The sequence below is a fragment of the Talpa europaea genome (genome assembly GCF_964194135.1).
Source record: "Talpa europaea genome assembly, chromosome: 6".
Classification (NCBI taxonomy): Eukaryota; Metazoa; Chordata; class Mammalia; order Eulipotyphla; family Talpidae; genus Talpa; species Talpa europaea.
Genome location: NC_140072.1, coordinates 29,571,971 through 29,592,843, shown reverse-complemented (window position 1 = coordinate 29,592,843; position 20,873 = coordinate 29,571,971). Strand labels below are relative to the sequence as shown.

At 37.2% G+C, this 20,873-nt stretch overlaps 1 protein-coding gene across 2 annotated transcripts in view; it reads right to left on the bottom strand.

Moving 5' to 3' along the window:
• Positions 1–380: 380 nt before the first annotated feature.
• GTF2A1L (general transcription factor IIA subunit 1 like) overlaps positions 381–20,873 on the bottom strand; it is a gene marked incomplete at both ends in the record, with an annotated part of 42,982 nt that continues 22,489 nt past the window's right edge. For both annotated transcript variants that reach the window (XM_084235111.1, XM_084235112.1), the window contains 3 exons: positions 381–488; positions 16,719–16,808; positions 17,492–17,752. In XM_084235111.1, the coding sequence (XP_084091237.1) occupies positions 381–488; positions 16,719–16,808; positions 17,492–17,752 (459 nt within the window). The remainder of the gene's footprint in view (positions 489–16,718; positions 16,809–17,491; positions 17,753–20,873) is intronic.

The following is a 20,873-nucleotide window of genomic DNA, read 5'->3' as shown; positions in this document are numbered from 1 at the left end:
TCCCCAGGGAGTTTCTTGTCATCACAACTTCTAAGTTTACCTCTTAAAGGCAGCAGGATTAGATTGGCTGCGCCTACTACACATGATGGTGTGGGTGATATCTTTGTATAAAAATTGACAACTACATCTTTACTTCTTTCATGTCTTGAACTATATACCAAAATTGGCATTACTTAATTAAAAAGGCTTAAATATTTCTTAGGAAAAAAAATATACAAAATTTTATATTTGTATCTGCATCTGATATAATTTTATTAAATTCCATACAGTGAAATAAAAATGTGAGCAGCTCTGTGCTGGACTATACGCAAAATAAAAATAAGTTTCACAATATGTACTATAGTCCCACTGATGTTTACAATGTATTGTGCTTATAAACTTTACCACTCTGCATCACCAATGGCTTTTGCAAACACATAGTCTCTCCCTCCAAAACACATAACACCATCTTTCAAATAGAATTTCCATTTGTTCTTGCTTCGATGAATCTAGAGGGAGAAAAACAGGCTAAATTAATTAATTTTACAAGTTAAATGATAACTTAAATTACTTTGCACATCACATGGGACTATCCTAACTCTAAATTGGAGTTCTTTAAAATAAGACCTCCTCAAGACAGTTAATTCATTCACTCAGCAAATATTTGAGTTCCTACACATCAGATATTGTTTTTGGCACTGGAGATAAGTCAGTTTAAAAGAAGAGAAAATTACATATTAACTTATTTTAAAAAGGAAAAACAATTTCTGTCTTTAAAGAATTAACATTTTAGTAAGGATGAGAGAAACAAAGATACAATAAATCCATAAATTATACAGAATATTATATTCTATGAATAACAGCAGGAAAAAAGATGATCATAACAGAGACATGGCTGACTTTTAAACATGAGGGCTAGGATGGGCCTGACTTATGGGGTAATGTTTGAGCAAAAACTTGAAGGTGAGGGATAAAGCTAGGAAGATATTAACTTAAGAGTATTCCAGGCAAAGGCATCAGAGGTGCCAAAGTTCTGGAGGAGAGGTATGCATGGATCCCAGCAAAGGAATAAGGAATAAGTAATGTTTCCTTATGAAGCAGGTTTCATTATGAAAAAAAGTCACAATAAAGCATGATATTGACAAGACCTTCAAACATTACAATGGCAAGATATATTGAAATATCCCCCAAGAGGACATTTTGGCAATATCTAACAAATTACATTTGCCCTTTGACCCAATATTTCCACTTCTGAGGATTTATTTAATAGCTATAACTGCAAACATATGAAATGCCTTGTGTAAATAGTCATTAAACAGGGAGATATATACGGAGAGATACAGAATTAGCAATTACTCACTGTACCAACATTTAAGGGACAAGGTCAGCCACAAGCAAAAGCATGCTGAACTGACTGTTAAATGACGATGCAGCATATTTAAATAGTTTTACATCCCACTATATAGTATCCTATGTATATCATAGAATACTCCCACCTATAGTAAAACATTTCATTTCACCATTAGTCCTTATCCTTATGGATTAATATCCTTATTACTTTATGCTTTGTATTAGTCATTCTGTGGGCATCTGAAATAACATGTCCACATGTCCACACCCTGTAACTAATTCACACCCAGTATGTTGACCAGTGACCTTCATGTAGTCCTTTTTCGTTACACAGCTTAATATTTTCAAAGTTTTTCCAAATTGCTAACTTATTTTAAAGGTTAAAATATTATGTTAATCAAAGCCCCCAAAAATTGTGCTAAAAGAAACAACAAACAAAACAGAGCCTCGAAAAGTTTATGAGCATGCAAATCATGCTAAAATGCATATTCTGATCCAGTACTTGGGTAAGTCTCAAAATTTTTCCTTGGTAACACTTTCCCAGGGGAACTGATGCTACTGACCTTCAAAACACATTGAGCAGTAAAACTCTTAAAAGATGACTGAAAAGTCCTTACATTCATACTATTGAAACAAGTCAACCAATATCCAGATCTGGGGAGATACACTTTCATAAAAATTCATTTTGATTTTATAGCTATGTTTTAATTTCATTACCCCCTTTTAAAAACTTTTCAATGACTCCTCAGTGGCCTGGTTTCCATTAAAATATTCACTAATTAAAAAGTACTCTCAGGGGGCCTCCCCTAGTGGCGCAGTGGTTGAGTGCTGGGTTGCGAAGCTGCCCGCAGTCTCTGCAGCGCCAGTTCAATCCCCCGCCACCAGCGAGGGTCCCACATGGCGCGCAGACCTCTCCTGCCGCCCACTGCTCCCCTCAGCAGTGTCCTCCGTCTGTCTGCCTGTTCTGCTCCCCACTCTGGCTCTGGTGAATTCTCTCACCCTCCAGCACTTCTGACTATACCCAGTGCTTGTGTAAATTAAAAAAAAAAAAAAAAAAAAAAAGTACCTCAGTCCTGATTCGCCATTTTAGAATCAGGATCTTTGCCTTTGTGTCTGGCACCACTGAGACTGCTTGGAACTGGGAAAGGGCTGCCCCCACAGCCAGAAGTGAGCTTCTGGACACCTCCAGTTGGAGCCCAGAGGGGGATCCAGCTACCACCGAGGCAAACTGCAGGCACAGGGAAGTGCCCTTTTGACTGGCCATTTTAGAATAGGGATCTTTGCCTCCAGAACCCACCCAGACCATGTGGAACTGGGAAAGGGCTGCCCCCACAGCCAGAGGTGAGCTGAAGGCCCCCACAAGCCAGGCTCTGCCTGGCAGGGAATCAGAGCTCAGAGGGGGATCCAGCAATTTGGAGTCCAGCAGGCAATCCAGCCACCCCACCTCCAGGGCAGTCTGTGGAACCTCAAGACACATCTTTGGATTAAACAAATAAAGAAGGAAGAGATATTTTGTGACAGCGACCATTAACATATTCATAGTTGCACTGCCCCACTGGACTTCTGGCATAACAGTATTTGACTCAATTGGACCATCAGTTTCCGACATCCCTGAAAAAGCACACCAAAAAGATGCCAGCCAGTACCAGCGACACAGTGTCCCAATGCATAGGACAAATTAGAAAATGAGCAGCAGGAGAAGAAAAACTACAAGCAACCAAGCAAGTCCTCAGGGAAAAGACACACCACAAAAAGAATATCACCCACCATATTGCAACAACAGTGACTTGGAAGAACTTCTGAGCCTTCCAGAAGGAGAATTTAAAATTGCCATGATTAAAAAACTGAAAGAAGTCAAAAATTATATGGGAAAAATGATCAATGATCAGAAAAATGAAATTGAGTCCCTAAAGACGGAAGTGAAAGAAATGCAAGAGATCAAAGGATTAATGGAGGTGCTAAAGAGCTCTGGGAAAAGCAGTGAAAGCAGAATAGATGAAATGGAAGAACAAATAAGTACTCTTGAAGACACAGAAATAAAAAGAACCAAAACAGAAAAGGAAAGAAAAGTACAAATGAAAAAGAATGAAGAAAGACTTCAGGATCTATCTGGCTCTATGAGGAAAAGAAATATAAGAGTTATAGGAATCCCAGAAGGAAAGGAGAGAGAGATATAGGAACAGAGGAAATATTCAAGGAAATTTTTGAAGAGAACTTACCAAACATGAAGAAGGAGCTGAAAATAGGCATACAAGAAGAAGAACACCAAACTTCCAGAATGAAAGGAAAAATACAGCAGACACATAATAGTAAAGCTCCCAAGAATCCAAGACAAGGAAAAAATAATGAAGCTGACAAGAAGGAAGATACAGGTAACATATAAAGGAAAATCAATCAGGCTGACATCAGACTTCTCCAAAGAAACACTACAGGCAAGGAAAGAGTGGAGGGACATAGTCAACAGACTCCAAGACAACAAATGCCAATCAAGAATACGCTATCCCACAAAGCTTTTCTTCCCCTATAAAGAAAGAATAAGGACTTTCCCAGACAAACAGAAACTCCGGAATTTCATTACCACTAAACCCCCACTCCAAAAAATACTACAAGGAGTCCTAAAGCCAGAACCAACAGAGGGATGAATAAGAATGAAACAAGAGAAAAAATTTTTTTAAAAATTAAATTAAATAAAACCAGAGAAAAGACAAACAAAATGGAAATACAGACACTAACATATCAATATGAACTCAAAATGTAAATGGACTAAACTCTTCAATAAAAAGACACAGAGTTGCAGCCTGGATTAAGAAACAAAACCCAACCTTTTGCTATCTGCAGGAAAACTCACTTAACTACAAAAGATAAAAATAGTCTGAAACTAAAAGGATGGAAAACAATCCTACAAGCAAATGGACCAAAAAAAGAAGGCAGGAACAGCTATACTTATATCAGATAAAACAGATATCAAACTCAAAAAGACAAAAAGAGACCCAGAGGGTCACTACATTATGATCAAGGGGACAATACTTCAAGAAGAAATAACAATCATTAACATATACTCACCAAATGAAGGAGCACCAAAACATATCAGACAACTGTTGTCATCTCTGAAAACAGACATCAGAGAAAACACGTACGTAGAGGAGACTTCAACACACCACTATCAAAAATGGATAGATCAATGAAACAAAAAATAAGTAAGGACATTAAAACTCTAAATAAGGTTCTAGACCTCATGGGCTTAACAGACATCTATAGAACACTAAACCCAAAAAAATCTGAGTACACATTTTTCTCAAGCACACACAAATCATTCTCCAGGATCGATCACATACTGGGACACAAGACAAACATCAACAGATACACCAAGATTGAAATCATACCAACCATCTTCTCTAACCATGAAGGTATCAAACTAGAAATAAACCATAAAAAGAAGGCAAGGAACTCTCCTAATTCATGGAGATTGAAATCCACACGACTGGAAGACCACTGGACTAGTGAGGAGATCAAAGAAGAAATTAAAAAATACTTTGAGTTGAATGACAAGGAGGACACCAATTTCCTAAATGTATGAGACGCAGAAAAAGCAATAATAAGAGGAAAATATATAGCAATACAGGCTCACATCAAGGAACAAGAAAGAACTCAAAGAAACAACTGAATCTCACAGCTCAAAGAACTAGAAAAAGAACAACAAAAAAACCCAAAACTAGTAGAAGAAAAGAAATAATAAAAATCAAAGCAGAAATATAAGAAATCAAAACTAAAAAAAAAAAATCCAAAAGATCAATGAAACCAAAAATTGGTTCTTTGAAAAAAATAAATAAAATAGACAAAACACTAGCCAGGCTCTCAAAGGAAAAATGGGGGAAAGCACAAATAAATAGGATGACAAATGAAAGAAGAGAAATCACAACAAACACAGCAGAAATCAAAAGAATAATCAGAAACTACTATGAACAGTTACATGCAAACAAGCTCAACAATCTAGAAGAGATGGAAATATTCCTAAAACCCTACAATCACTCAAAGCTAGATAAAGAAGAAAAGGAACACCTAAACAGACCAATTACAAGCAATGAAATTGAAATGGTAATCAAAACCCTCCCCAAAAACAAAAGCCCAGGACCAGATGGATTTACAAATGAATTCTACCAAACATTCAAAAACGGATCACCTGTCCCGAACATGGCGGCAAGGAGACACTTCGAGTAAGATCTCCCATTTAAAAAAAGCTAATAGGGCGGAAAAGCGGCAGTTCCCAGTGAGAACTGGGACACGGAAGATCAACGGACTACTCCAGCAAACTACCCAAAGAAGAAAGTTGCCATAAAAGAGGACTAGAAGGGAGGAAAGCGCAGATCCCTGCTCCCCTCCCCCACACACAAAGTCGGCACTCTCCAACCAACAGAAAGGAGGGAAAAAAACAAACTAAAACGACCAACAAGAACAAACTACGCATCAAGTGGGACTGGGAGTGGAAAGGAACTATTTCAGCCACCACACCCCGTGAACCGGAGCTGTGGAGAACCCTGCAGGATTCGCCACGGCCTTGAGCGATCGGCTCCAGGCGCCATTAGAGAACAACAGAGACTCTGGAGACCTGCACACCGCCCCGGGCTGGCCGGTGAGCTTGCGCGGAAAAGCGGCACGCTTGAAAAGCAAACGCAGATCACGGCTGCCCAGGTCCCCGCACCTGCGACCTAGGCTTGCGGGGAGACCCGCGGAGGCCCTCACTGAGGTGAAAGTCCCTCACTGAGGAATCAGGAACCAGGCGCCCAGGCACGGGAGTGGGGTACAAAAGGCGCCATTCCTGCAGCCACTGAATTGTGCTATAGCCCGCGTCCTGGACCTGAGGGCTTTGGAACTAAGACCCGGGGCATGGAATTCGGGGTGTGGGTTCTCCACGACAGTGGGGCACAAGGCAGACACAGCACCCCAAAGCCATTGAGGTTTACCCTACCATTCCTGCTCTGTTCCCTGTCCCACGGGGTGAAAAAGCAGCCCCCCCAAGGACAATAGGAGAGATCTCTGGCGCCAACTAGCGACCAGGAAAAAAAAGTCACTAACACCCCATAGAGCAGGGAAATTTCTTCAGAAAAGACTGCTTGAAAAGGGCAGAAGGCTCCCGGAGGAGCCAGTGGCCAGCTGGGTAGTTAGCCCACGCCAGGCCCCTTCCGACCAGCAGTCTGAGCCCACAGCGGGTGCGGGCACCCACGGCCGGGGCAGACCAGGCGTGCAGAAGAGTGTGCCTGAGACCAGATGTGCAGGGACTGCGTCCCGCATCACCATTTTAGAACAGGGACATTTCTTCAGTAAAGATTGCCTGAAACCAGCAGAAAGCTCCCTCAGAAGCCAGAGATGGCTCCTGGAGGAGCCAGAGAGGAACAGAGAAGTTCACCCAAGATGCTGGCCAGTCCCAGCAACACAGTGTCCCAATTCATACGGCAAATTAGAAAACAGACAGTAGGGAGTAGAAGAACCACACGCAACCTAGCAACTCCTCAGGAAAAAAGCACACCACAAAAAGAAAACCATCCCTCAGATTGCAACGATAGTAACTTGGAAGAACTTCTGAGCCTTCCAGAAAGAGAATTTAAAATTGCCATGATTAAAAAAGTGACAGAACTCATAAAGGAAAACAATGATATGAGAAAAATAATCAACGACCAAAAGAACGAAATTGAGTCCCTAAAGGGGGAGGCAAAAGAAACGCAGGAGATCAAAGAATTAATGGAGGAACTAAAGAACTCTGGGAAAAGCAATGAAAGCAGAATAGATGAAATGGAAGAATGAATAAGTACTCTTGAAGACAGAAATAAAAAACCAAAACAGAAAAGGAAAGAGAAGTACGAAGGAAAAAGACAGAAGAAAGTCTTCGGGAACTATCTGACTCCATGAGGAAAGGAAATATAAGAGTTATAGGAATTCCAGAAGGAGAGGAGAGAAATGTAGGAACAGAGAAAATATTCCAGGAGATAACTGAAGAGAACTTCCCAAATGTGAAGGAGGAGCTGAAAATTGATATACAAGAAGCAAGAAGAACACCGAACTTCCACGACAAAGGAAAAATACAGCAAGACACATAATAGTAAAGCTCCCAAGAATCCAGGACAAGGAAAGAAAATGAAGCTGACAAGAGGGAAGAAACAGATAACATTCAAAGGAAAACCAATCAGGCTGACATCAGACTTCTCCGAAGAAACACTATGGGCAAGGAGAGCCGGGAGGGACATAGTCAACAGACTCCAAGAAAACAGATGCCAACTAAGAATACTCTATCCCGCAAAGCTCTCCTTCCTCTATGAAGAAAGAATAAGGACCTTCCCAGACAAACAGAAACTCTGGAATTTCATTACGACTAAACCCCCACTCCAAAAAATACTACAAGGAGTCCTAAAGCCAGAACCTCAGAGGGATGAATAACAATGAAAGAAGGCCAAGAAAAAGTTATTAAAAGAATAAATAAATAAAATCAAAGGAAAGACAAACACAATGGCAAATACAGATGCTAACATATTAATATTAACTCTAAATGTAAATGGACTAAACTCTTTAATAAAAAGACACAGAGTTGCAGCCTGGATTAATAAACAAAACCCAACCTTTTGCTGTCTCCAGGAAAAACATTTAGCTACAAAAGATAAAAATAGACTCAAAGTTAAAGGATGGAAAACAATCCTACAAGCAAATGGACCAAAAAAGAAAGCAGGAACAGCAATACTTAAATCAGATAAAACAGATATCAAACTCAAAAAAGATAAAAAGAGACCCCAATGGTCACTACATTATGATCAAGGGGACAATACTTCAAGAAGAAATAACACTCATTAACATATATTCACCAAACGAAGGAGGACCAAAATATATCAGACAACTATTGTCATCTCTGAAAACAGATATCAGAGAAAACACATACGTAGTGGGAGACTTCAACACACCACTATCAACAATGGATAGATCAACAAGACAAAAAATAAGTAAAGAAACTAAAGCTCTAAATAAGGACCTAGAGCATTTGGGCTTAACAGACATCTATAGAACACTAAACCCCCAAAAAATGGAGTACACATTTTTCTCAAGCGCACATGGATCATTCTCCAGGATCGATCACATACTGGGACACAAGACAAACATCAACAGATACACCAAGATTGAAATCATACCAACCATCTTTTCTGACCATGAAGGCATCAAACTAGAAATAAACTATAAAAAGAAGGCAAGCAACCCTCCTACCTCAAAGAGATTGAAAACCACACTCCTGGAAGACCACTGGACTAAAGAGGAGATCAAAGAAGAAATTAAAAAATTCTTTGAATTGAATGACAAGGAGGACACCAATATCCTAAATGTATGGGATGCAGCAAAATCAGTAATAAGAGGAAAATATATAGCAATAGAAGCTCACATCAAGAAACAAGAAAGAACTCAAAGAAACAACCTAATCTTGAAGCTCAAAGATCTAGAAAAAGAACAACAATAAAACCCCAAAACCAGTAGAAGAAAAAAATAATAAAAACCAAAGCAGAAATAAATGAAATTGAAACTAAAAAAAACAATCCAAAAGATCAATGAAACCAAGAGCTGGTTCTTTGAAAAAATCAATAAAATAGACAAACCCCTAGCCAGGCTCACAAAGGAAAAAGGGAGAAAGCACAAATAAACAGGATCATAAATGAAAGAGGAGAAATCACATAGGACACAGCAGAAATCAAAAGAATAATCAGTAACAACTATGAACAGTTATGTGGAAACAAGTTCAACAATCTAGAGGAGATGGACAAATTCCTACAACTCTACAATCACCCAAAGCTAGATAAAGAAGAAATAGAACACATAAACAGACCAATTACAAGCAGCGAAATTGAAATGGTAATCAAAAACCTCCCCAAAAACAAAAGCCCAGGACCTGATGGATTTACAAATGAATTCTACCAAACATTCAGAGACGAATTAGTGCCTATCCTTCACAAACTCTTCCAAAAAATTGAGAAGGAAGGGACAATACCAAACACATTCTATGAAGCCAACATTACACTAATACCAAAACCGAACAAGGACAACGCAAAAAAGGAAAACTACAGGCCAATCTCCCTAATGAACAATGATGCAAAAATCCTCAATAAAATTTTAGCTACCAGAATCCAACAATGTATCCGTAAGATAATTCACCACGACCAAGTAGGATTCATTCCAGGGACACAAGGATGGTTCAACGTCCAAAAATCAATCAACGTTATCCAACACATCAACAAAAAGAAATATAAAAACCATATGATAGTATCAATAGATGCTGACAAAGTGCAACACCCATTCATGATAAAAGCCCTTGAAATTCTTGGGATACAAGGAACATACCTCAACATCATAAAGGCCATATATGACAAGCCAACATCCAGTATCATTCTCAATGGTGAAAAGCTGAAAGCAATTCCATTAAGATCTGGAACAAGACAAGGATGTCCACTCTCACCACTGCTTTTCAATATAATACTGGAAGACCTAGCCAGAGCAATAAGACAAGAGAAAGACATACAAGGAATCCAAATAGGAAAAGAAGTCAAACTATCACTATTTGCAGATGATATAATATACATAGAGAACCCCAAAAACTCCACAGAAAAACTAATTCAACTCATCAGTCAGTTCAGTAAAGTGGCAGGATACAAAATCAACACGCAAAAGTCAGTAGCCTTCCTATACACAAACCATAAATCTGAAGAAGAAGAATTAAAAAAAAAAATCCCTTTTATTATCAAAACAAAAAAAATCAAATATTTGGGAATAAATCTAACAAAAGAGGTAAAGGACCTATACAAAAAAAAACTATAAAACACTGTTAAAAGAAATAGAAGAAGACACAAAGAAATGGAAAGACATCCCCTGCTCATGGATTGGAACAATAAACATTATGAAAATGGCCATCCTACCAAAAGCAATATACAGATTTCAATGCTATTCCAATGAAAATTTCAATGTCATTCTTCAAAGAAATAGAACAATTATTGATGAAATTCATATGGAATCACAAAAAAACCCGAATAGCCAAAGCTCTCCTGAAAAAAAAAAAAAAGGGAATGGAGGCATCACTCTCCCAGACTTCAAACTATACTACAAAGCCATAATCATCAAAACTGCATGGTATTGGAACAAGAACAGACATACAGACCAATGGAATTGAATAGTAAATCCAGAAATAGGGCCTCCCCGGTGGCGCAGTGGTTGAGCGCTGGGTTGCGAAGCTGCCTGCAGCCTCTGCGACGCCGGTTCGATCCCCGGCTGCTCCCTGGCCACCGGAGGCGGGTCCCACATGGTGCGCAGACCTCTCCTGCCGCCCGCTGTTCCCCTCAGCAGTGTACTTTGCTCCCCTCAGCAGTGTACTTCGGTCCTTCTGCCTGCTCTGCTCCCCGCTCTGGCTCGGGTGAATTCTCTCACCCTCCTGCGCTTCTGACTGTACCCAGTGCATGTATGAACAAAACAAACAAACAAACAAATAAATAAATAAATAAACATGCCTCTATTAAAAAAAAAAAGTTAAAAAAAAAAGAAAAAAAAAAAAGAAAATCCAGAAATAAACCACAGATTTACAGTCAACTAATCTTTGACAAAGGAGCAAAGACTATGCATTGGAGCAAAGAAAGTTTGTTCAATAAATGGTGCTGGGAAAACTGGGTCGCTACATGGAAAAGAATGAAGCTTGACCGCTACCTCACACCATACACAAAAATCAACTCAAAATGGATTAAAGAACTAGACATAAGACCTGAAACCATAAAATACATAGAAGGAAATATAGGCAAAACACTACATGATATGCACATCAAAGACATCTTTACAGACACATCACCCAAAGCAGTGATAGTGAAGGCAAATATAAACAGCTGGGACTAGATCAAATTAAAGAGCTTCTGCACAGCAAAAGAGACAATAACAAAAACAAAGAGAAACCCCACCAACTGGGAGAACATTTTTGCACACAACACTAATGGTAAAGGACTGATCACAAAAATCTGCAAAGAGCTGATGAGACTCAACAACAACAAAGAAAATAATCCAGTCAAAAATTGGGCAGAAGAGCTAAAAAGAAACTTCTCTGAAGAGGAAATGCGAATGGCCAACAGGCATATGAAAAAATGTTCAACATCACTTGTAATCAGGGAAATGCAAATCAAAACTACCATGAGATACCATCTTACACCAGTGAGAATGGCACATATTAAAAAAACTTGCAACAACAAATGTTGGCGAGGATGTGGAGAAAAAGGAACTCTTCTGCACTGTTGGTGGGAGTGCAAACTGTTCCAACCACTATGGAGAGCTGTGTGGAGATTTCTGGACCTACTAAACATAGAGCTTCCATATGATCCAGCAATTCCACTCCTAGGTATTTACTCAAAGGACACAGAAACATCAATTCCAAAAACACCTGCACCCTTATGTTTATAGCAGCACTATTTACAATAGCTAAGCTTTGGAAACAGCCCAAATGCCCAAAAATAGATGACTGGATCAAGAAGATGTGGTACATATATACCATGGAATATTACTCTGCATTCAAAAGAGATAAACACATGCAATTTGCAGCAACATGGATGGAGCTGGAAGGGATCATGCTCAGCAAAATAAGCCAGAAAGAAAAAGAAAAATACCAGATGGTCTCACTCATAGCAGGAATCTAGAATACTTAAATAAGGGACCAGGAAAATGAATAGAAAGTGAAAATCAAAATCAACAAAAAACTATGAACCAGAGACACTTTTGGGGGGCTGGGGAGGAGGAGGGGAGGGATTGGGGTCAGAATGGGGGTTTGCAATTGTATGGGGAATATAAAAATAAAATTTATTATTTAAAAAAAAAACATTCAGAAACGAATTAGTGCCTATCCTTCACAAACTCTTTCAAAAAATTGAGAAGGAAGGGATAATACCAAACATGTTCTATGAAGCCAACATTACACTAATACCAAAATTGAAAAAGGACAACACTAAAAGAGAAAACTACAGGCCAATCTCTCTAATGAATACTGATGCAAAAATCTTCAATAAAATTTTAGCTATCAGAATCCAACAATGTATCCATAAGAAAATTCACCATGACCAAGTAGGATTTATTCCAGGGACACAGGATGGTTCAACATCCGAAAATCATTCAATGTAATCCAACACATCAACAAAAAGAAATATAAAAACCGTATGATAGCAACAGATGTTGAGAAAGCTTTCAACAAAGTACAGCACCCATTTATGATAAAGGTCCTTAAAATCCTCGGGATACAAGGAACATACCTCAACATCATAAAGGCCATCTATGACAAGCCCATAGCCAATATCATTCTCAATGGTGAAAAACTGAAAGCATTTCCATTAAGATCTGGAACAAGACAAAGATGTCCACTCGCACCACTGCTTTTCAATATAATACTGGAAGTCCTAGCCAGAGAAATAAGACAAGAGAAAGACATACAAGGAATCCAAATAGGCAAGGAAGAACTCAAACTATCACTATTCACAGATGATAACAGAGAACCCCAAAAACTCCACAGAAAAACCAATTAAACTAATCAATCAGTTTAGTAAAGTGGCAGGATACAAAATCAACACACAAAAATCAGTAGCCTTCCTATACACAAACAATAAATTTGAAGAAGAAGAAATCAAGAAAACCATCCCTTTTATTATTGAAACAAAAAAAAAATCAAATACTTGGGAATAAAACTAACAAAAGAGGTAAAGGACCTATACAAAGAAAACTATAAAACACTGTTAAAAGAAATAGAAGAAGACACAAAGAAATAAAAAGACATCCCCTGCTCATGGATTGGAAGAATTAACAATATCAAAATGGCCATCCTACCAAAAGGAATTTACAGATTCAATGCTATTCCAATCAAAATTTCAATGACATTCGTCAAAGAAATAGAACAAATATTGATGAAATTCATATGGAGCCACCAAAAACCCCAAATATCCAAAGCTTTCCTGAAAAAAAAAGAAGGGAATGGAGGTATCACACTCCCAGATTTCAAACTATACTACAAAGCCATAATCATCAAAACTGCATGGTATTGGAACAAGAACAGACATACGGACCAATGGAATTGAATAGAAAATCCAGAAATAAACCACAGATTTACAGTCAACTAATCTTTGACAAAGGAGAAAAGAATACGCATTGGAGCAAAGAAAGTTTGTTCAATAAATGGTGCTGGGAAAACTGGGTCGCTACATGCAAAAGAATGAAGCTTGACCACTACCTCACACCATGCACAAAAACCAACTCAAAATGGATTAAAGAACTAGACATAAGACCTGAAACCATAAAATATATAGAAGGAAATATAAGCGAAACACTACATGACATGCACCTCAAAAACATCTTTACAGACACATCACCCAAAGCAGTGGTAGTGAAGGCAACGATAAACAACTGGGACTACATCAAATTAAAGAGCTTTTGTACAGCAAAAGAAACAATAACCAAAACAAAGAGAAACCCCACCGACTGGGAGAAAATTTTTGCACACAACACTAATGATGAAGGGCTGATCACAAAAATCTACAAATAGCTGATGAGACTCAACAAAAACAAAGTAAATAATCTGGTCAAAAAATGGGCAGAAAAGCTACAAAGAAACTTCTCTAAAGAGGAAATGCAAATGGCCAACAGGCATATGAAAAAATGTTCAACATCACTTGTAATCAGGGACATGCAAATCAAAACTACAATGAGGGCCTCCCCGGTGCCGCAGCGGTTGAGCGCTGGGTTGCAAAGCTGCCCGCAGCCTCTGCAGTGCCGGTTCGATCCCCGGCTGCTCCCCGGCCACCTGAGGAGGGTCCCACATGGCGCACAGACCTCTCCTGCCGCCCGTTGCTCCCCTCAGCAGTGTACTTCGGTCCTTCTGCCTGCTCTGCTTCCCGCTCTGGCTCTGGTGAATTCTCTCACCCTCCCGCGCTTCTGACTGTACCCAGTGCATGTATAAACAAAACAAACAAATAAATAAAACATGCCTCTATTAAAAAAAAATGCATGTCTATTAAAAAAAAAAACTACAATGAGATACCATCTTACACCAGTGAGAAGGCACATATTAAAAAAACTAGCAATAACAAAAGTTGGCAAGGATGTGAAGAAAAAGGAATTCTGCACTGCTGGTGGGACTGCAAATTGGTCCAACCACTATGGAAAGTTGTGTGGAGATTCCTCAACCTACTAAAGATGGAGCTTCCATATGATCCAGCAATTCCACTCCTAGGTATTTACCCAAAGGACACAGAAACATCAACTCCAAAGAGTACCTACACCCCTATGTTTATAGCAGCACTATTTATAATAGCTAAGCTATGGAAACAACCCAAATGCCCAAAAATAGATGACTGGATCAAGAAGATGTGGTACATATACACGATGGAATATTACTCAGCAATCAAAAAAGAAAAGCTCATGCAATTTGCAGCAACATGGATGGAGTTGGAAGGGATCGCACTCAGCGAAATAAGCCAGAAAGAAAAAGAAAAATACTGGATGGTCTCACTCATAGCAGGAATTTAGAAAACCTAAATAAGGGACCAGGAAAAAGGCTAATTATAATAAAGAAAAAAATCAAGATCAACAAGTAACTATAAACCAGAGACACACTACGGGGGCAGGGAGAGAAGAGGAGGGATTAGGGCCAAAATAAGGGGGGTGGGAATTGTGCGGGGAATATAACCAAAATGAAAATACATACATTGTGCAAAAATGAAAAACAATGTAAGAATTATATAAAATAAAATATTAAAAAAATGTACTCTCAGGCAACTAGATTTGTCAACATTATACATCTACAATCACTTACCCTGCAAGGCTATTGTAAGAAGCAAAAGATATATGAGAAATGACTTTGAAAAATAGAAAGCACTTAAGTAATTAATTACAACGTATCCCCCATAACATAGTACAATAAAGGATACTATATCCATAAGAGCCTAGAAAATTCTTTGTAACTGTATGGAATATATATATAATTTAGTGCCTTTTTCACAGAAGGCAGTACCTTGCTTATAAGAAACTAAAATGAGTTTCAAACTAGGAACTCCCTTTTCTATTGTCTACTCCTTCTTGTGCTTGATTTTCAATCTGTATAAAATGTTATAGGGAAGAAAATACTATTTTTAGAGAAAAGGATTTATTTTTACAGCAATTTTAAATACTATCTATCCTCTGTTCCCCCCAAGTATATTGAAACTGTTATTGAAAAAAATGTCAAAGATATGAATATCCATTAGTCGTTGGGAAAATGCAAATCAAAACTGCAGTTACTGCTTCACACACATTAGATTGGCTAGAATCAAAAAGGCTAGATAACAAGTGTTAGTGAGAATGTGGAGCAATATAAACACTCATACGCTGCTGATGGGAGTAAAAAATGGTACAGCCACTTTGGAAAACAGTCTGGTAGTTCCTCAAACAATTACCATATGACCCAGGAATTCCACTTCTACGTCTATACAAGAAATGAAAACATATGTTCACACTTCAAAACTTGCACATGAATGTTTACAGCAGCGCTCTTCATAAAGTCAAAAAGTGGAAAAGATGAGTGAATAAACAAAGATGGTACATCCATTCAATGGAGATTAATATTCAGCAATAAAAAGGAATGAAGAGCTGTTATATGTCACGACATGGATGACTCTTGAAACACTAATATCCATCGAGTCAAGTTTGGATTTCTCCTGCCAGGATGCAGGATTTTTCAATCTGCTCCCAATTGTGTCTCGCACCCAGCTTCATTTCCTAATATATCCAAAAGGAAATGCTTCACTCAAGGCTGAATTGTCTCTTCACTGTCCCTTGTATATTCTACATACCTTCATTTCACTGCCTTTTATCAGGCTATTCTAATCTAAATGCCTACCCCACACACACACTTTTCTATATCCTACAAATCACTCAAGACCTATTTCAAAGCCGCACATCACCCACAAAGGGTTTGTGGGGAATTCAAATACAAATGATACCTTGCATTTAAAACTTACTGTCTGTCCCACATATCATAGTGTTTGATTTACATGCCACTCATCTCAGCACTTGATTTACAAGTCACATATTTTAGCATTTGATATACCTGTCACATTTTACTTTTTTATTTACTTACCATGCCATTCTATTATTCTGTACAGAAACACCACCTTAATAAGATAAAGACTTACTTTTTTTGGTGTCACTAACACTGCACAGTACAGTATTAGACCCAAAACTTACATAATTATAACTTACATAATTACAATTAACTATCTCAAGATTAACTATGAACTGTGACTATCATATTTCCCATAATTTTACATACCTTTCCACTATAAAATGCAATCAATAAACCCAAAGTCCAAAGATGAATATAGTACCTTGTCATACTGACAGACAATTACATTATCTGTGTCAAACAGGTCTGGCACATCCTGCTCACTAACATCATCTCCAGAATTTAAAGGGTCCTAAAGATGAAAGATGGTCACATTAAGGGATTTCATGATGCTTTGAATTTTTTAAAGTTAGGGAGACATATAGAAATAATAAAACTTGGAGAGGGAGAACATTATTGTACCAAAAGTCAAATAGTCTAAGTTTGAATTCCAGTTTGGCCACTTAATAATTACAAGATTGACCTTCAGCAAGTTACTATAACTTCCCTATATCTCAGTTTTCTCATCTATACAATGAGGGTAATAATAAGACCCATAATAAGGTCACTGAGTATATGAAATAACATAAAGCAGGTGATACTTAGTAGAGTACCTGGTACATGAATAAGGTCACCCTAAATGATAATTAATACTACTACAGGCTTCTTTATTACCATGTTCCACAAATATTTTACTGCATTTATTGGAATTACAGCAGATACTATATACTCCTACCTTGGCTGCCTTCTCTATCTCCACTCCCATCCCCTAAGCCTCCCACGATCTCTAGTTATGATCAACAAATATAGCAGCCTATTTCTAATACTGATTTAAATTATAATTTAAGTTTAAAAGCTTAAATCCTTGTGTACAAATAATCTTTAAAAACTAAAAACAGAGTTAATCTCAATAGATATACTTCTTGGTTCCAAGGTATATTTAAATACAAATGTTGTAAATTTAATATAGAAAACTCAGCCCAAAGTGAGCCTCACCTCTTCCACAATGTCTATCTGAGGATCTTCATTATCACTACTGTTAACAGTTGAATCTTCATTTGATATACTATCAGCTTCTTCTTCAAGTACTTTCAGAGATCCTGCATCAATAGTGCCTAGAAATTCATTCTCATTTATACTTCTTGTACTTCCTATTTCATCATTGGAAGATGTATCACCAGTTCCATCTATTTGAATTATTTCATTAATATCATCATCAGTTACCTGACTGCTTAAATCCATATGAGAATTAGAATCCTAAAAAGAGAAGGAAATGCAATAAAGTTGTTCAAGTCAAAGTACATAAAACACATAAAATTTAAAATTAGATATTTCACAAGTAGTCAAATTAAAACATATTTCTTCCCTATGAGGTGATATTCACTTGTAATTTGAATGTTAGAACACCCCAGAATTTCTATGTAATATAAAAATAATTTTTAAATTGTAAATAAACTAAACCTACTAGTCATATGTAGACAACAAAGGAGTACATTGCTTTAAGATAATATTTACCAGTATTTATGTATACCTTCTTGTACTCATATTATACCTGCTAGTTTTAACTATTCTATGTGATTTTAAACAATAATTCAATGATGTAGAAAGAACAAGCGAAATTGTGTTCAATGGATGAATAAAAGCTATAAAGAACTGTACTAAGTAAATCAAAAACAAAAGGACAAATATAAACCAAAACTTACAAAATGGAAAAGTAAAACAAATACACAATTATAGTTCAAGAATTCAACATTCTTCGCTTATTAGTCAACAAAATAAGTAGACTGAAATTCATTAAGAATGTAAAACACAACATTGATCGTAAACAACACAATCAACCAACTTAACCTAACTTTTTTAGAACACACCACCTAAAAATAGCCAAATGCACATTCTTGTAAAGAGCATACAGCATTCTTACCAACATGGACTGTATTCTGCTCATAAAATAAACCTTAACAAATTTAAAACACATAGAGTATGGTCTCTGAGAACAATGGAATTAAGGCATATCTGTAGCAGAAAGATCTAAAATATCCCCCAAATGTTTTTATTAAATTTTCCAGGTACTTATATCTATATAACTTTAGGGCTACACTTTTACTCTTCCATATGTGCACATGCTTCACTCATCTTTCACCAAAATGCCCAAGCCAGTACTCTATACCCTGTTCCCTCTTGTAACCAGTAAATTTTTCACTAAATCTAATATTTGTTTTTGCTCTATTTTGCCAGTATATGCTTTTTGTATTATTTACATTCCATAGATAAATGAAACCACGTGATATTCTTCACTTTCTGACTTATTTCACTTAGCATAATCACTTCAAGTCCATCCATTTTGACCAAAAAGACACTATTTCATCTTTTGTATTAGCTTAGTATTCCATTGAGTACATATTCTACAATTTCTTTATCCAATCATATATCAATGGGCACTTAGGTTTCCATAACTTGACAATTGTGGACAATGATGCTATATGAACATGGGAATACATAAGTCTTTTTGTATTTGATTTTTCATGTTTTTTGGGTATATACCTAACCCAGGTATTGCTGGACCATATGGGATTTCCGTTTTTATTTACTTAAAAATACTGTTTTCCATAGAGGCGGCACCACCTTACATTCCCACCAAAAGTGGATGAGCGTTCCACATTTGTTTTCAACATTCATTGTTTCCATTCTTTTTTGATATGGGTCATTCCACAAGAGTGAGGTAGTATCTCAGTGTTTTTGATTTGCATTTCAAATAATATGCATTATTTATAATAAGTGATATTCAACAATTTTCCATGTGTCTACATATCATCTGAATATCATCTTTAGAAAAATGTCTGTTTAGGTTTCCTAGTCATTTTTTGATTGGGTTGTCTGTTTTTTTGATGTCAGATTGTTTAAGAACTTTGTATGTTTTGGAAATTAGCTCCTTGTCAAGTGTGTGATTAATACCATAAGGCAAAGTGTAAAATCTGCAAGATGTAGAAATTAAATAACATACTCTTTAAAGGAAAAAATGGTCAAAGAATAAAAATCTAAGAACCAAAATAATCAATCAAAAGATAAAAAAAAAATCTTGAGACTAATGAAAGTGAAAACACAACACCAAACCTTATAGGAAACAGAAAAAGCAGTGCTGATAGGGAAATCAACAGCTATACCTCTTCATGCCAAGAAAAGAGGATCTCAAAGTAGCAATCTAAATTATACCTTAAGGAACTACAACGAAAAAAGTCCAAAGCTAGTAAAGAAACTAAACAATAATAATTAGGGTAAAGATAAGCAAAGAATTTAAAAATGGAGAATATCGATAAAACCAGAAGAATTGGTTCTTCCAAAAGAGCAACAAAAATTGATAAGCCTTTAGATAGATTTATAAAGAAAAAAAGAGAGAAGGCTGATAACTAAAATCAGAAATGAAAGAGAGGACTTTACTATAATTTTATAGAAATGAAAAGTATAAGAGAATATTATGAACAATATTATGAACAACAATTGTATAATCTAAATGAAATAGACAAATTCCTAAAAGCACACAACCTACCAAGACTGTATCCTGAAAAAAAATAGAAAAGCTTAATAGATCTACAACCAGTAAGGAGACTGAATTAGTAATCACAAACCTCTCAACAAATAAATGCCCAAGACCAGATAACTTCACTGGAAAGCTCTGCCAAATATTTGAAGAATTAACAGCAATCCTCAAAATTCCTCAATAAATACTAACAGAATTCAATGGCACATTAAAAGGATTATACACCATGCCAAGTGATATTTATTTCTTGAATGTTTCAACATAGAAAAAATCAATACAGGTAATACAACTCATTAACAGAATGAAGAGGGGATGGGGCACACAATTACCTCAATTGACGCAAAAAAAAATACATATTTGACAAAATTCGACATGCTTTCATGATTACAAAAAGCACTCAAATTAACAACAGAAGAGAATTGCCTCAATATAATAAAGCCATTTATGAGAAGTCTTCAGCTGTGAGCATATTTAGTGGTGACAAACTGAAAACCTTTTCTGTAAGATCAAGAATCAAGCAAGGATGTCCACTCTTGCCACTTCTTATTCAACATAGTACTGAAAGTCCTAACTTTTGTAAAAATTAGCAAGCTTATTCTAACATTTACGCGGAAAAGCAAAGAGATTGGGCAAGCTAGAACAACATTTAAAAAGAAAAAATTTGAGAACCTCCCCGGTGGCGCAGTGGTTGAGCGCTGGGTTGCGAAGCTGCCCGCGGCCTCTGCAGCACCGGTTCGATCCCCGGCTGCTCCCCGGCCCCCGGAGGAGGGTCCCACGTGGCACGCAGACCTCTCCTGCCGCCCGCTTCTCCCCTCAGCAGTGTACTTCGGTCCTTCTGCCTGC